General features: G+C 59.3%; 5 protein-coding genes and 1 non-coding gene across 6 annotated transcripts; 1 reads left to right on the forward strand and 5 right to left on the reverse strand.

The window, feature by feature from the left end:
* Window positions 1-704: 704 nt before the first annotated feature.
* On the reverse strand, window positions 705-1,396 carry A1Q1_08001 (uncharacterized protein; the record flags this gene model as incomplete). Its single annotated transcript, XM_014326187.1, has 2 exons — window positions 705-749; window positions 842-1,396. The coding sequence occupies 2 exons, from the start codon at window positions 1,394-1,396 to the stop codon at window positions 705-707; spliced, it is 600 nt and encodes a 199-aa protein (XP_014181662.1).
* Window positions 1,397-3,564: 2,168 nt separating this feature from the next.
* On the reverse strand, window positions 3,565-4,014 carry A1Q1_08002 (uncharacterized protein; the record flags this gene model as incomplete). Its single annotated transcript, XM_014326188.1, has 1 exon — window positions 3,565-4,014. One exon carries the CDS (start codon window positions 4,012-4,014, stop codon window positions 3,565-3,567), a length of 450 nt encoding a protein of 149 aa, XP_014181663.1.
* A 754-nt stretch (window positions 4,015-4,768) lies between these two features.
* A1Q1_08003 (uncharacterized protein) lies at window positions 4,769-5,155 on the reverse strand (the record flags this gene model as incomplete). The annotated part of the gene is made up of 1 exon (XM_014326189.1): window positions 4,769-5,155. One exon carries the CDS (start codon window positions 5,153-5,155, stop codon window positions 4,769-4,771), a length of 387 nt encoding a protein of 128 aa, XP_014181664.1.
* A 383-nt stretch (window positions 5,156-5,538) lies between these two features.
* Window positions 5,539-6,938, forward strand: A1Q1_08004 (uncharacterized protein; the record flags this gene model as incomplete). The annotated part of the gene is made up of 4 exons (XM_014326190.1): window positions 5,539-5,574; window positions 5,624-5,740; window positions 5,797-6,425; window positions 6,524-6,938. 4 exons carry the CDS (start codon window positions 5,539-5,541, stop codon window positions 6,936-6,938), a joined length of 1,197 nt encoding a protein of 398 aa, XP_014181665.1.
* A 1,469-nt stretch (window positions 6,939-8,407) lies between these two features.
* On the reverse strand, window positions 8,408-8,506 carry A1Q1_t230. Its single transcript has one exon. It is a non-coding gene; the product is annotated as a tRNA-Glu (tRNA).
* A 3,591-nt stretch (window positions 8,507-12,097) lies between these two features.
* On the reverse strand, window positions 12,098-14,382 carry A1Q1_08005 (elongator protein, Elp2p; the record flags this gene model as incomplete). Its single annotated transcript, XM_014326191.1, has 3 exons — window positions 12,098-14,011; window positions 14,057-14,203; window positions 14,269-14,382. The coding sequence occupies 3 exons, from the start codon at window positions 14,380-14,382 to the stop codon at window positions 12,098-12,100; spliced, it is 2,175 nt and encodes a 724-aa protein (XP_014181666.1).
* Window positions 14,383-14,789: the final 407 nt, after the last annotated feature.

The following is a 14,789-nucleotide window of genomic DNA, read 5'->3' on the forward strand; positions in this document are numbered from 1 at the left end:
GGCGTGTCAGAGACGCTCGTGAAGGTCTGCTCGCGGTCGCCCTGCGAGTTGACGCCGCGGGTGGCGGCGTAAGCAGCGCCAGCGCCGGCGGCACCGGCACCAGCACCGACGGCGGCGGCAGTGCCGGCACCGTGGCCCTGGCCCTGCTGAGCACCAGTCTGGCCAGTCTGGCCGGTCTGGCCCTGGGAGGCGACGTTCTGGGTCTGGTGGCCGCCGATGGCTCCGCCGGTGAGACGCCTGGCGTTAGTACTAGGTCAGGGGCAGATAAAATAGATAAGAGATCAGGGGGTGAGAGATGCAGTTAGGACAGAGAAAGGGTAAGCTGCGAGCTGACGGATTCAGAACAAAGGGCTCAAGGGCGTTGCAACATTAGAAGACAAGTCTGACCGAGCCGTGCACCAGGCCATCGCGGCCGGCCGTCGAATGCACCGGTACTCGAGCACCGACGTCCGTGGGGGTGATCAGTCCCCAGAACGGCGGCGTCGGGTACCTGTGACGTTCCTCGGGCCATGCGGCCTCGTGGCTCTGGCGCTGGGGGCTCGGCGACTTGATGAAATCTCAATGAACCTCCACCGTTGGACCCTTCGTCTGAATCCCATCATCCTCAGCAGGAAGAGCGGTGAAGCCGAAGGGGCGGGGCCGGTTTTCGACTAGTTTATTGCCTATGCATCTCTCGGGGGAAGACGGGGAGAGAAAGTGGCTACTTACTGCTTGCCGGCGACGAACTGGCCGACAATCTTGGAGAAGTACTGGGAAGGTCAGCGAATGTTTTGTTTATGGGCCCTGCGCAGCGCGGGCCAATCAATTGCCCGAGGAATGTAGCGCTTTGCGGGAAACTCACCTCGCCCTGGTACTTGGCAAGCTGGAGCTCACCCTGGGTGGGGGTGCGCGAGCCGTCAGCGGCGGCGACGGTGGAGACACCGTAGGCGGAGCCACCGTGGACGTCGGTCAGGTCGGTGAGGTAGGGCTGGGTGTAACCGAGGGGAACGTAGATGATGCCGTGGTGGACGAACCAGGGGATGGTGGTCAGGTGGGTGGTCTCCTGGCCACCGTGCTGGGACGCGGTCGAGGTGAAGGTCGAGGCGAACTTGCCGGCGAGGGCGCCAGAGGCCCAGAGCTGGCCAGTGGTGTCGAAGAAGGCCGAGACCTGGGCGGGGAGACGGCCGTAACGGGTGGGGGCACCGAGGAGGAAGCCGTCAAGCTCCTTGAGCTCCTCGGGCTTGGTGAGGGCGTCAATGATGGGGTACTTGGGCTTGAGCGAGCCACCAGCGTGCATCTTCTGGAGAACCTCGGCGGGGAGGGTCTCCTGGATCTGGTAAGGCTTGGCGATGGCGCCAGCGGCCTCGACACCCTTGATGACCTCCTCAGCGAGGGTGCTGCGACTGTTAGCTAACATCCACGGCAAAGTAGTGTAGCTAGCTGCCAGATCCTGGGTTCTGGGAGTCAACGCCAGTACTCACGCAACGTGGCCGTAGGTGCTGTAGAAGATGACACCGATAACGGGCTTGCGGACGGCAGCGGCAGCGGCAGACCTGCATGTTAGCTGAATCCGTTGGACTGGTGCGTCGAGCTGGCGGGTGCGGTGTCGGTGGTCGCGAGCTCAATGTTTGATTCTCACATTTTGGCAGATGTTTGTCTGGTTCGGAGTCAGCGATGAGGAGAAGAGAGAAAAGAGGAGGAAAAGATAGAGTTGAGTGGATGGGTTGGTGGTGGGGGATCGAGGGATCGAGGGATGGGGAATGCGGTCAGAGGGCTGAGAGAGCAGAGGGAGGACCGAGGAAGGAGAGGGAAGGTTGCGATGACGATACGCACAGTGTGAAGTTTGTCTGGACTGTGTGGGAACGTGGCTCGTACTGCCGGGAGCGGTTATATACGGGCGTCGGCGGTGCTGCGATGAATGCGGTCGCTTCTGCCTGAAGCGGCTAGGCCCTGGCGCCCTGGAAACATTGGATGCGGTGTGCCGAGGAGCGAGCACTCAACCGCTGGCCGGCATCCGTCTGGCTGGCTGGCTGGCTGGCTGCACCATCGTCCACCGTAGACAGCGCGAGTGTCGAGTGGTGGTGCGGCGGTGGTGGTTTGCTTGTTCGGAGGGAACGCTGACAGAGCAGGCGCGCGACGAGCACTCCAAAGTGCGCCAGGCGGGCCTTCCCTGACGTCATTTGTCATCTTGCACAGGCATTTATTTCCTCTTTCGGACTCTCGTTCTCATGTCTTTTGAAGCAGGGCACTACGATTCAGGAACAAGGCCACGTGGATATCCTTCTTCCTCACCGTGCACAAGACCGAGTCACCGAGCCTGGGCTGGTCCGCCCTGGCCTACAGACAGGCCTAAATTACCTAATACGTCCCAGCTAGTCGGCGGTGCGGAGGAAGCTGCACCACCATTTCCGGCACATTATTCATCGATCGCACCCCGCCTTCACTTTCTTTGAATCAGATTCGTCCGACCAAAAGCAAATGTCCAAGCGAGCATCCGGCTCCAAATACTCCAGTAGGCGCCCCAGCATTGGAGCCACCGCTCCATCGGGGTTCGGACAGTCTAGCCTCCCCTCTGTCGGAGCGTCTTCGCGATCGCTGCCCGTGCCTCGTTTCCTGCATCCTGTATCCTGACCGGAATGTCCTGAAGCATCGCTGGAGCGCCGGAACGCCTGTCTCACTTCTCTCGGCACCCAGATGTCTGCCGCAGTGTCAAGGAGTTGGAGGTGCGCACTATGAACAAACATCCAGTTGCTCCGCAGATTACGACAGAGCACTCCATCACTCCACTGCATAACGTACACTGCTCTGGTCTGTCCATTTGGCTTGTTTCGGAACATTTCTATGCCATTTCCGTGCCAAGTAGTAGAGCTAGACGCCGACCGCCTGTGCGCAGTGCGGGGATGCGGAGAGCGGCCACCTCCCCGCCCTTTGCCTGCGGCCTGTCGTGCGGTTTCCTGCGGAACTGACAGCAAGCATAGTGTGGTGGCTTCAGTAAGCCAACCTCAGGGTGAAGGGAGCAAGGGACTAACCGCGGCCCGTCTAATCAGTCTAGATGCTATTTTCATGCGAGAATGCTTACACTGAGCCTCTGACTTTGGTGTCCATCGCCGAAGCCGAGGTCCTCGGATGCGGTGTCTGTCTATCGCCGCCGCGGACGCGACGTGACGCGTATCTGTCTGACGCGTCCGTGTTCTCCGGCTTGCTTTATTAATCATGCCGCCGTGCCGGTCCCGGAGTGATCGTCATCACGTCTTCTGACCCGGCGACGGGGCCGTCAATCTCCACTGATCATTCGCCGGCACAGGGGGCAGATTCGGCACGAGCCTCCGTCGGCGTGTCCGGTCGTGGACCGCTCTCGCTCGGTTCCCCAACATGCTCCAGTGAGGCGGCTTCTGACAATGTGTGTCTCAGACACACGTCTCTCGCCTCGCTTTCGCTCCATCACTGTTTCGTTGTCATCGTGACCAGAATTGAACCACCTACGATCGACCCAGCCGACGATGGCTACCAGGTGACTGACGACTCACCTCTCCGACTGGCTCACGACAACGAACATCTGCTCACGACCAGTAGCTAACATCTCATCTACTCAAGGTACTTGCAATTACTCTGATCCGTCTTCTTCACATTGCTCAGATCCGTACCCAACAACCCAGCGCGCTTAATCCACGCATCGACCTTCTCGTCCCCGGGCTCCTGCACCCTGCTGAGCAAGAACAAAGTGGAGAAGTTCTGGCTCTGCACGACGGCCCAATCGCCCGTGTAGTCCTGCACGACATAGTTGGGTCCGGGGCAGGGATTCCCCCGTGCGCCGGGCACGCCTTCGAACTCGACGGTGTAAACGCCACTTGCGCCATAAGTGGCGGGCACGGGCGAGGCTTTGCCGACAGCCTGGTTGAAGGACCCGTCGGGGCGCTCCGACGTGTTGTTCACGCCGACGGTGCCGTCGTCATTGAGGGTGTAGAAGGCCGCGACACACTTCTGTCCCGCCGTGTACGGGAACTCGGTGCCTGCCACTTGATACCAGCGTCCCATGTAGCTGGTCAGGTCGAAGGCAATGTCGGGACGCGCGTAGTAGCACGAGCCGTCCCAGGTCGCTGGGACTGGCGTTGGCGCGCGGGGAGGCACGCCCGCGCCGTTGCCGGCCTGGTCGCCGCCGCCCATGTCCCCGCCGTCGCTGCCGTCGGAGCTGGAGCCGCCGTTGGAGCCCATGTCGCCAGAGTTGCCTTGGTTGTCGGCGCCACCGCCATGGTCACCACCGCCGTGGTCGCCGCCGTCGCCGCCGTCGTTGTTGGCCAGCACGCCCGCGACGAGAAGTAGGAGAGCGAGAGAGATTGAGCGCATGTCGTTTGTCGGTATGGGGGAGTTTTCACTCTGAGTATCAGAGCAGAGACTTATATGCCCATCTACGGCCAGCGGCTGGCCGGATTCAACGTTCTATCGATCCCCAGGTCCTATCAGATAAAGTTTGTGGATCCATGGGAGCGATGACGGCGCCGAGCGTACGGCCAGGCTCTCATCTGCCCGATCAGCCCATGAGAGGTGCCACTGCGTTGCGCAGCAGGTGTACCTCTGTCAACTTGCTGGCTTCTTCTGTGAACTTCAAATCCTTGACCTGCCAGTGTGCTTGGCGGATCATCATTGCTCGATAGGCTGTGGCCAGTGACAGAAGCTAGTGAGTGGAGCAGCTGGAGCAGCGACGTTGGTGGCGTCATGGCGTCATCATCTTCTGGACGCCGAGCACGGATATGGTACTCGGCCGTCGGGTTGTGCTCACAACAAATAGAATTCAGCGATCACCCGTCCCCTGGGACTGGGTCGTGGATATCGCTGTCGATCCAATGACCCGGTGAGGTTGTGAGGTCATGGCAGAGTAAGGCGGAGATTTCTCCGAGATACGCAGGAAAACGAGGTCTTGCCCGGATACAAGACGGCCAGCTTCGCAGAGTAACAAGCGCCATGCTGAGGCGATCTCGTGGAGCTTGTGGATCACGATTAGCTTCGGGCCTAGGCACTCCTCGGGTCTCTTGTACTCGTCGCCGAGCGGACAGTGGACACGGCCGCCGGTCCTTTCATTACTAGCTCCACCCGTCTCGAGGTACTGGTGCGATTGCTTTATGAGCTCTGCACGGCGACGCAAGTGCTCGACAGTGGATGTGATCGACCGGGTCTTCATGAGATCGTGAGATTGACACGGGTGGCTTGGCATTCTGTCTCATCTCATCGTCAGACACCCGGCGCCGGCGATCACTTCCGGCGCACACGAGCTCCGAGCTCGATGATTCCGAGTAAATCCCTCACACACCTTATGCATTGGTCGTTGTTCTTAGCGCTCCGCTCGCCGTCCTCAGCGCCAGCGTACACTGCACGGCGGCGGGGTCGTCTCCTACCAGAAACCGAAACACCGAGCCAGGCACGGCGTTTGGGGCACCAGCCGCTGCCTCCACAACGACGTCATGCGTCACCATGGAGTGCGTGCGGCGATCCCTCAGTAGCGCGACAAGCGTCTCTGGCATTCTGCATCCACAACATTGCCTTCACACAACCAACCCATTCAGCATGTCCTCTGATCCGGTTGTGGACAGTGTTTCCGAGGTGAGTCTCAGCTGGAGGACACGGCCATAGCTGACTTCAGTACCGCGAGCTGCTCCAAGAGCTCGAGGCGACCGAGTATGCGCCCCCGACGTACGAGGCGATGAAGAAGCACCTCAGCACCACCAAGGTTGAGCTGTCGCGCGAGGAAGGAAAGCTCAAGAAACTTGTGGAAGAGACGTAAGCTGGCCCACGCTGTGATATCTAGCTAACAACAGGCGGAAGGAGTTCAAGGATTGGGAAGACATCAAGAACCGGACGACGAAGCGGCTCTTTGTGAAAGTGAAGCACATGGGCTCGCACAAGGAGAAGCTGGACGCAATGGAAGAGAAGGAGGAGCGGGAGTACGTCGAGGCGTTCGGGAAGGAGCAGGACTCGCGTGCCAAGATCTCCGAACTGCAGTCGCAGATCAAGGATCTCGAGCAGCAGCTGAAGGCGCTGGAACCGTATGTCGCGCAGAACCAGCGCCTGCAGCGACAACTGGCGGCACTGTACAAGCGTGTCTTTGACGGCCCCACGCCACAGTATCCGCAGGAAGACGCGGCCGAGAACAAGTACCATGCGGCCGAGAAGAGACAGCGCGAGCTGCTCGAGCACCAGACCAACTTGCGGCGCGCGAATCAGCTCGTCCAGCGCGCCACCATGCTGATTACGTCCGCACAGAGGAGTGCGCGAGAGGCGCAGAGCGCATCCCAGTGGGATATGTGGGGCGGCGGCCGCATGGCGGACTACATGGAGCGATCAGCGCTGGGACAGGCGCAGAACTGTATCGACCAAGCGCGCATGACCTGGGAGCAGGCGAGGCAGTACGTGCCGGAGCTCGCGCCGTTCCCGCAAACCACAATGCCGATGGGGTAAGTGTCTCCCTATTCACATCCCTCGCCGGCCCTCGTCATCGGACAGGAGCTCTGGCATAGCTCACTTGTTTTTGCCATCCGAGCTAACATCACAGCAACCTCTTCGGCGACGTCTTCTTCGACAACATCTGGAGCGACATGGCCTTCCACCAGAAGATCATGGACGCCTCGCGGCGTCTGGACGCCGTCGCTGCCGCGATCGCAGACGGCGCCAGACGAGTCAACGCACGCACAGGCGAGGCGGAGCAGCTGGCCCAAGGAGCGGGGAGGGAGCTGGACGCGGCACGCAAGCAGCTCGACGGCGTGCGCCGGGAAATCTTCGAACGGGCTGCAAACCCGGCACCTCAGTATAGTGCTGCACCGCCGCAGCCGCAGACGACCGAGTTCGCCCCGCCCTCTGGCCCGCCGCCGCAGGGCGGTGGCTTTGCGCCGCCCGATGGTCCGCCGCCCCCGAGCGGACTTGGAGCGCAGAGGACGCCAAGCGCCCCGCCGCCGGAGTACAGGCCGTAGTTTCAGATTGTGTATGTACTGAGTGTTGTTAGCGTGCGATGCGGAAGCAGGCGCGAAAGGGGCGCAGATCTTGTTCGAACACACTGACACGTCACGCTGTCCACTTCTCACCATTGCAACGTCTTTCAACCACCCACTGGTTGCTTCATCGCCATGGACATCTACAAGCAGTGAGCTTCGATATCACTTTTGTTCAGCTGACTTCCAGCGTACCTGTCAGCAGCAACGAGCATGTCTCGCCTAATAGTGCCAGCATGCTACCGATAAGGTGAGCTGCTTCGACGTCGTGTTTAGCTGACACCCAGTGGTCAGTGACCTCTAGCGCGCACAGCCCATGACAGGCAGCCCACAGAGCAGACTGGAGCTGTAAGCTATAGGAAAGTTGTAGTGCACAGCTGACCTTCAGTGCGCACGAATGACGATACAGCTCCTCGTACTGCCCTGCTCTGGGCGGTGATTACCGTCACTGTAAGTTATCGATACAACACGCGACAGCCGGCGCGAAGGGGCTGTCCTTCAAGCCATGTGTCTCGATGGGACGAGCGGTAAGCTCTAGTGCGCTTGGGGGAGAGCTGATCGCAGCCGGATTCGTTAGCTGTGCAGCCGCTTTAAGAAGCTGACAGCAGTGGGCATTACGGTCGCTGCAGTGAGCTTCACTGGCCTGCCACCAGCTGACTTCAGGCCCCTAGCACCGGTTATCGATCGGCGCAGTCCGCCATCGCGAGTCCTGGTGAGCTACCGTTCCTATGCGCCAGCTGACTCCAGCACCCCCTGAGAGCATCAGGTCTTCAGTCGCGATCGAGCTCCGCTGCACTTGTGAGCTTCAAAGGCCGGATGACCGAGCTTACTTCAGATGATGGGCCCCGTCAGTTCGACTGGCTTGGAACCCCCCAATGCTAAAGGTCTACCACAGTATGCTAGGTTGCCAAGGCGATGGAGCTGATAACAGTCCGTGCGTCCAGACAGTGAGGACGCAAGCCTGTTTGGCGTGACCGCAACCTGCCCAACTGGAGATCGCTGACTCCTGCTCCATCAGAGTCCTCGCCAACGCTCCAAGTCACATCGCTCGTGAGCTGTTCAGATATCCCGATAGCTAATGTCAGTGCTGCTCGAGCTCCCTCGTGTTGGCCGAACGCTTGTACAGCGGGGAAAGATAGGCCGATGGGAGATGAATGTAAGCTTGCAATATGTCAACACCCGCTCGAGCTAACCACAGGCGCAATGCTAGGCGGCCCATGAAGTGGACTTCCTCTGCTTCCTCACACCTGCAGTGAAAGTGAGCTATCCCACCATAGGGTCTTTAGAGCTCACCGCAGATGTTGAGCGTTGAATCCCAAGTCGACGCGAGGTGGCGGTGCCCGACGCCACCAAGCCACAAGCTCTTACCCCCACTTCACCCACCCCGTCGCCTCCGTTCCTGTCCCTCCACAGCCCACAAAACATGCAAAAGATAGACGATTACCGCCCTGTTCTCCGCCAGGGAGTCGAACCCTGCTCTATCGCGATCACTTGGAGGTGAGGAACTCTCGTTTGAGAGGCGATTATACTAACCGATATACTAGCGAAGAGACGCCGTTTGATGGTGAGCACGCCCCCGCCGGCGCCGAGCGCCGCGTGCGATGGGTGCGAGAGCTGAGAGAACACGGTAAGCTAGGCGGCTTCCCAGAGGTTAGCTGATCGCAGACACGAGGCACCATGGACGCCGTAGCTGAAATCAGATGTCGGTACATCGAAGTTCAAGAACGCCGGCGTCAGCAAGCGAGGACAGTGCTCGATAAACTCGAACCTGCTTCGACCCCCAGTCCATGCGTCCAGTAAACCCTCGGAGGGCCGGTTCAGAGCTGTTCAGATTCGCGTTCCTATCTGCACGCATTAGGCAAGACAGCGACCCGTAAATAATCAAGCGCGTAAGCTGGCTTATCCTTCTGACCGTGGAGCTGATTGCAGATCGTAACCTCATTACCATCCGCCTATGAGCTGGACCACCTCGTATATCACCTAATGCCCAGACTGTCATAAGGTGAGCTGGGAAAGCCGGAATCATGTACTAGCTGACAGCAGTGCCACAAGCACGTTAGCTGCCTCGCGAAGTAACGGCCATCTCCTCAGGCTGCCTGCCCCCAAGATGTAGGAGGGGGTTGAAGGCCGATCACGCCGATCCCTGTAGCAAATGCAGGCAAGTTAAGTGCTGCCGTTCATCCGTCTGTGCCCGCTGTGAACTTGCGGATACATGCGTCGAGCTAATTGCAGCTCGCTACCTGATGATGCAGTGAGGCCTTGACCCGAAGCTTGTAAGCTGACTCGCGGCACATACTAGCTGACAGAAGTTCAGTAAGCAGGAAGGTCTGGTGTAACCCAAGCTAGGTTGTTCCTAGCAGCTGACCTGACCTCAGCTTCGTAAGCTACACTGGATAGTGCGAAGCTGACTCCAGGCTGAGAGTACCTGAGTAGAGGCTGGCGTTGGCAGCTGCCAACTGCTCAGGATGTAGAGTGTCATGCTCGGGCCTTGCGCTTGTTGGAGTAAGCTTCCGCACAGTCTACAAAGAGCTGATCGCAGCACGCCTTCCAGATGAGCGGTCATACGGTTGAGAAACAGTGAGCTGCCCCTGGACCAACTGCTGAGCTGACAGCAGGCTCGAGGATACGTAGACCATATCCCGATGCCCTAGCTTTCCAGACATGGGTGAGCTTGCACGGGGTGACCGGTAGCTGACTACTAGAAGTCTGAAGTGATGCTGACCTCAGGCAAAGCGAGCTGATCGAAAGCCCAGAGCTGGTTCCGCTGATGATGGTCTGTGAGCTGAGGGGAGCCTTTGTCAGCTAACCTCAGACTTCGCGCGGTGCGGTGAGCTAACGGAGAGCTGCTGCCAAGATGACTGAAGTGTCCTTTCGCTGGAACGACGACCTGCGGAAGCTGGTGAGCTACGCTTGTGTGGAGAAGCTGACCCCAGTCGTGTTAGCTGATTAGACTTGCCTGTGAGCTAACCCCAAGTATGGCAAGTCCTTGTCAGTCTGGCATTGACGACGGGGAGCTGCCTTGTGAACTTAAATACTTTGGGAGTAGCTGACCCCAGACTATCCGCAAGGGTGAGCTTCCAAGAGACCGCGGACCAGCTGACAGCAGCTGCCGTCGCTCGGAGACTGGCTGTCTGAAACTAGTGAGCTATGGAACGTCCGCAAAGCTGACACCAGCCCAGAGGCTATTTGTGAACTGCACCCTCCCTATGCTGTAGCTTACTCCAAACACGGCGTGAGCTTCCAGGGGTTGTCCCGCAGCTAACTCCAGACTGCTCTTATGAGCTATTCTGCCCCTCCGGCTCAGTTGACTCTAAGCCCTCGGTGAGCTCGGTATTACTCGTTACTAGCTGACCTCCAGACTCATGAGCTATCGGTCGTCTACGCTTAGCTAACGTCAGGTGCCCGCAACAACAATGGAGCCACCGTCGGCTGTGCAGTCACTCTGTGAGCTTGGGAAAGTGGCTGCTTAGCTTACTCCAGATGAGGTACAGGTGAGCTTGTCAAGTATTGCAACGTAGCTGACTGCAGCAGCTGCGTAGTCGTCCGGAGTCTAATTATGTAGGACGAGTGAGCTCAAGCCTCAACCTTCGCAGCTGACACCAGGCTCGAAGTCGGACGTGTGCTCTGCTCCGATCTGCGCCTGAGCTGATTCCAGTCTTGTGAGCTGCCCCTGACCTCAGGCCTAGCTGACATCAGTCCCAACTACAGCTTGACAACTGCCAAAGGTGGAGTGTGAGCTTCTAACCGATCTTCTGTAGCTGACCGCTGACCGCTGACCGCTCGCACGTTAAGGTGAGGCTAAACGACGTTCTCGCCTGAAGCTGACAACAGCCCGCTCTTTGGACAGGCTACGCGGCTAGTGCGCAGATCGTGAGCTTGGGTAGCTGTTGACTTAGCTGATAACCAGACCCCGAGCGACCGGTGAGCAGCTAGGTAGTCTCTCGCATAGCTGACTCCAGACTGAGCGAGCTCTCCCAATGTTGCACAAGCTGATCTCAGGATTTTTGCCTGAAACGAGTGAGCTGTTGCGTGGTATCAGAGCTGACACCAGCCTCGAAGTCACAGGTGAGCTATGAAGAGATGTCGAAATCAACTCCAAATCAGGTGAGCTAGTTCCCCGAAGTCTATACCAGCTGATCACAGACATACGGCTGGAACAAGTGAGCTGTCGCACACATTGAAGCTTATATCAGGTCAGTATGCAAAGGTGAGCTAACAGACAACGTTGAAGCTGACTCCAGACGAGGTGAGCTTTTCCATAGGCCTGATCAGCTAATCACAAGCTTCACGGCTGGAACGAGTGAGCTGCAGAACATGACAGTCTAAGCTGACACCAGTGCCGTGAATTCTTGTGAGCTACCACTCTGCGGGCGAGCTGACTCCTATAAGGTGAGCTGTTGTGTGGCTAAGCTTTATAGCTCACCTCCAGATGCTGCAACTATGATTGGTGAGCTACGAACGACGGCGAGAGCTGACGCCAGTCCTGAAGCCAGACGTGAGCGATGTGTGCATGATGAGGGTGAATCCAGATTAGGTGAGCTTTCCTTATGCCTCTTAGCTAACCCCAGACTCTGCTACTAGAACAATGGAACAATGGAACAATGGAACAATGGAACGCGTGAGCTGCTACACCCTGTGCAGAGCTCACTCCAGCTTTGAAGGAGTCTGTGAGCTACGCTCCAATGGTCCAGCGGACGCCAGATATACGTGGGCTGCACGCGTACTTCATGAGCTAACCTCAGACTCGCGTCTGTACGGCTGCAAGACGTAAGCTAAATTACACCAGAAGAGCTGACAGCAGTCTCGAAGGCATCTGTAGGCTAGGTCACAGTGTGAGAAGCTGACCCCAGACACAGTGTAAGCTCTCTGTGACTTATCTTAAGCTCATCCCCAGACTTCTGCACGCCTCAGTCTGCCAGCTGCCTTCAAGTTTGCCTTAGTTTCTACGTGAGCTGCCCAATGGATACCCCAAAGCTGATATCAGGCGCAAAGTGCATCTGTGAGCTATAGACCTCGGGCCCTTGAGCTAACCCCAGGCGTCAGGTGAGCTTCAAAGGCCCGTGAACAGCTAATCTCAGCTCTCGATGTTTACTGGAAGGAAGGCGGTGGGTCAGTACAATTACATGATATGCATTCTATCTCTATGCCATCTCAAACACGCGCACGCTCCTGTCCTCGCTCGCGCTGGCGAGCTTGCCTCCCTTCGACCAAGCCAGCCTCGCCACAGGACCAGCATGCCTCTGCTCCTCTGGCAGCGAGCCCTTGTGCTCACCCTGGAGGTCGTACAGCTCCACCGCACCTGCTTCCGTTCCAATCGCGAGCAGCGGTCCAGCAGCCACAGCCGTGGCCGGCGACTCGAGCTTGATCGTGCCCGTGCACGTGCCGTTCTTCCACACTTTGACCGTCTTGTCGCGCGAGGCGGTCACGAACGTCTCGTTATCGACGAACGCGCAGTCGAGCACCATGCGCGCGTGGGCTTTCTCCTCGCCCGCGACCTGCTTCCATTCGTCGCCGTCGAGCTCGTACAGCCGCCACCCACGATCGCGAGAAACGGTCAGCACGCGCTGGTCGTCCGGGCTCCATGCGATGCGCGTGACTGTGAGAGTGTGGCCGGGCAGAGTCGCGATGTGGCTCCAGTCCTTTGTCGACGTGAGGCGCACGGCGGCATGCTCGGCCGAACTGGCGCGGGAGGCCGTGGCGATCACATCGCCGCTGTGAGAGGCCGCAAGCGTCACCAACTCGTAACCGTGTCCGTAGATCTTCTCAATCTCGGGCCACAGCGTGCTCGTGCCGAGCTCCTCCTCGGTGGGCAGCGCGGCGAGCGTGGCGGCCACGCTGTGCTGTGCCTCGTGGCTCGTCTTGATCTCGGGCTCATCGTACGCCTTGCCCAGTGCGCGGTTCGAAAGACCTAGCGGCGGCACGGTCGCACCCTTCGGCAGGCTCTCGATGACCTCGGTGCTGGGATTGGCGATACCGAGCGAAGCGAGCGACTGAGCAAAGCCCTCCGTCCCCTCGAAGACTCGTACCGTCTTCTCCTCGGCTGCCGTAGCAATGCGGAAGGGAGTCAGGAACCCGCCGTCCACGAGGTCATAGCCGTGCACTTGCGGGCGGGCGATCTCGCCCCAGACAGGGGAGCCAGTCGAGGTCGCAGCGGCGTGGATGCGCGACGTCTGATCCGCGCTCGTGCTGAGGACATAGTCGCCTGAAGGATCCCAGGCGACACTCCGTGCGGCATCAAAGTGGCCCGTGACACCCGGCGTTGGATCCCATGCTCCCGCGCTGCGGCGCCAACGCTCGACGCCGCCCGTCCATCCCGTGGCAATGACCGAGTTTGGTGCCCAGACAGCACCGAAGAAGCTAAGCCCGCGCCCGCCAAAGGCTCCGAATCGGTGGGCGGGGATCCACATGCCGTCCTTCTGCCCTGACTGGTCTGTCGGCTCCCAGATAATCATTGAGTTGTCGGCGGCCGTCGAGAGGAGCGCCGTGTCGCCCAAGAAGTGGACATTCGTCAGCCCTCCCTCGTGTCCGACCAGCAGCGCCTCAAGTGTAATCGCGTATCGCACACCGGCGACGACGAACGGGTGCGCCTTTGTCGATACCTCAGCGCTTTCCTCTGCGTCGAGCTCGGCAAGCGGGTCGACCTCGCGTCCGAGTCCAATACGCCAGAGGCGGACGTAATTATCCTGCGAGCCCGAGGCGAGGAGCAGATCGGATCCAGTCGTGGTGAAGGCCAGGCAGCGAACCCAGTCCTCGTGGCCCTCGAGCATGACCGCTCGTCGGAAGGAATTGTCGGAGGGAACCCAGACCTGCACTTTTCGGTCCGTGCAGCCGACGACGAGCAGCGGCTGATCAGAGTAGGGAAGGAGAGCGAGCTCAATGTCCAGTGGGAGCTTGCCCTTCAAGTCAAGCGTGGCGACGGCCACTGGCGAGGAAGACAGTGTCCAGCGCTTAAGCACGGCGTCGCTGCCGCCCGTCATCAGCTCATTGCCGCCGGGGAAGACACCGAGGGCGGACACGCTGCCCTTGTGCGCCTTGAATGCTGCTGTGCATTTGAACTGGGGTTAACTTGAAGAACCGTGTCCAGCATTTGGTAGACTCACGCTCCGGCCCGTACCCTCCCATACCCGCACCTCGCCGACATTGTCGCCGGACACGAATGCCGTCACCTCGCCGTCACGGAGGAGTTTGACTGTCGTGACATGTCCCTTGTGTCCTAGAAGAGTGGCGAACACACCACCATCGGTTGTCTGTCGTCAGCTGGACCCCAAAGCGCAATATTGGAGGAAGGTGGAGGTCGGGGAAGGTTACTTACAGTGTCCCAGAGGGCGACGGTTGAGCCGGCGCCGTACGCAAAAACGCCTGCTGAGGACGACGCACAGCAAGAGCTTGATCGGTTCGCGCCTATTGAGACGTAGGCTGTCTGCATTGCTGAGCGTTGAGCCGTACGGGGCGCTTGGGTTGGGTTGTTGTCGAGTCTCGCTCACCCCGATCGAGCGCATTCAGACATTTCTGATGTCGTCAGGAACGGCACATGGTGGTCTCCCACGGCGGCCTCAGCTGTTGCTTTCACACGATGGCCAAACAAGTCTCCCACAGTGGCCCACAGTGGCCCACAGTGGCTGCAAACCCGATCCTGAAGAAAACGGGAGAGTGGGGAAAGGCAGTCGGGTGGGGCGGTCAGCCTGCACGTGGGGAAATCTCCCACGGCCGCCTAGGGACGCTGGAAGGAAGGCGTGCAAGGTGCTCTGTCACCCACGGATTTCTTTGACCGCGCGGGCTGGCAGGATGGATCGTTTGGGCGTGAGAGCTGCGGCAGCGTTCCAGACGAATTCC

The sequence above is a fragment of the Trichosporon asahii genome (assembly GCF_000293215.1).
Source record: "Trichosporon asahii var. asahii CBS 2479 unplaced genomic scaffold scaffold00018, whole genome shotgun sequence".
In the NCBI taxonomy this organism is placed as follows: Eukaryota; Fungi; Basidiomycota; class Tremellomycetes; order Trichosporonales; family Trichosporonaceae; genus Trichosporon; species Trichosporon asahii.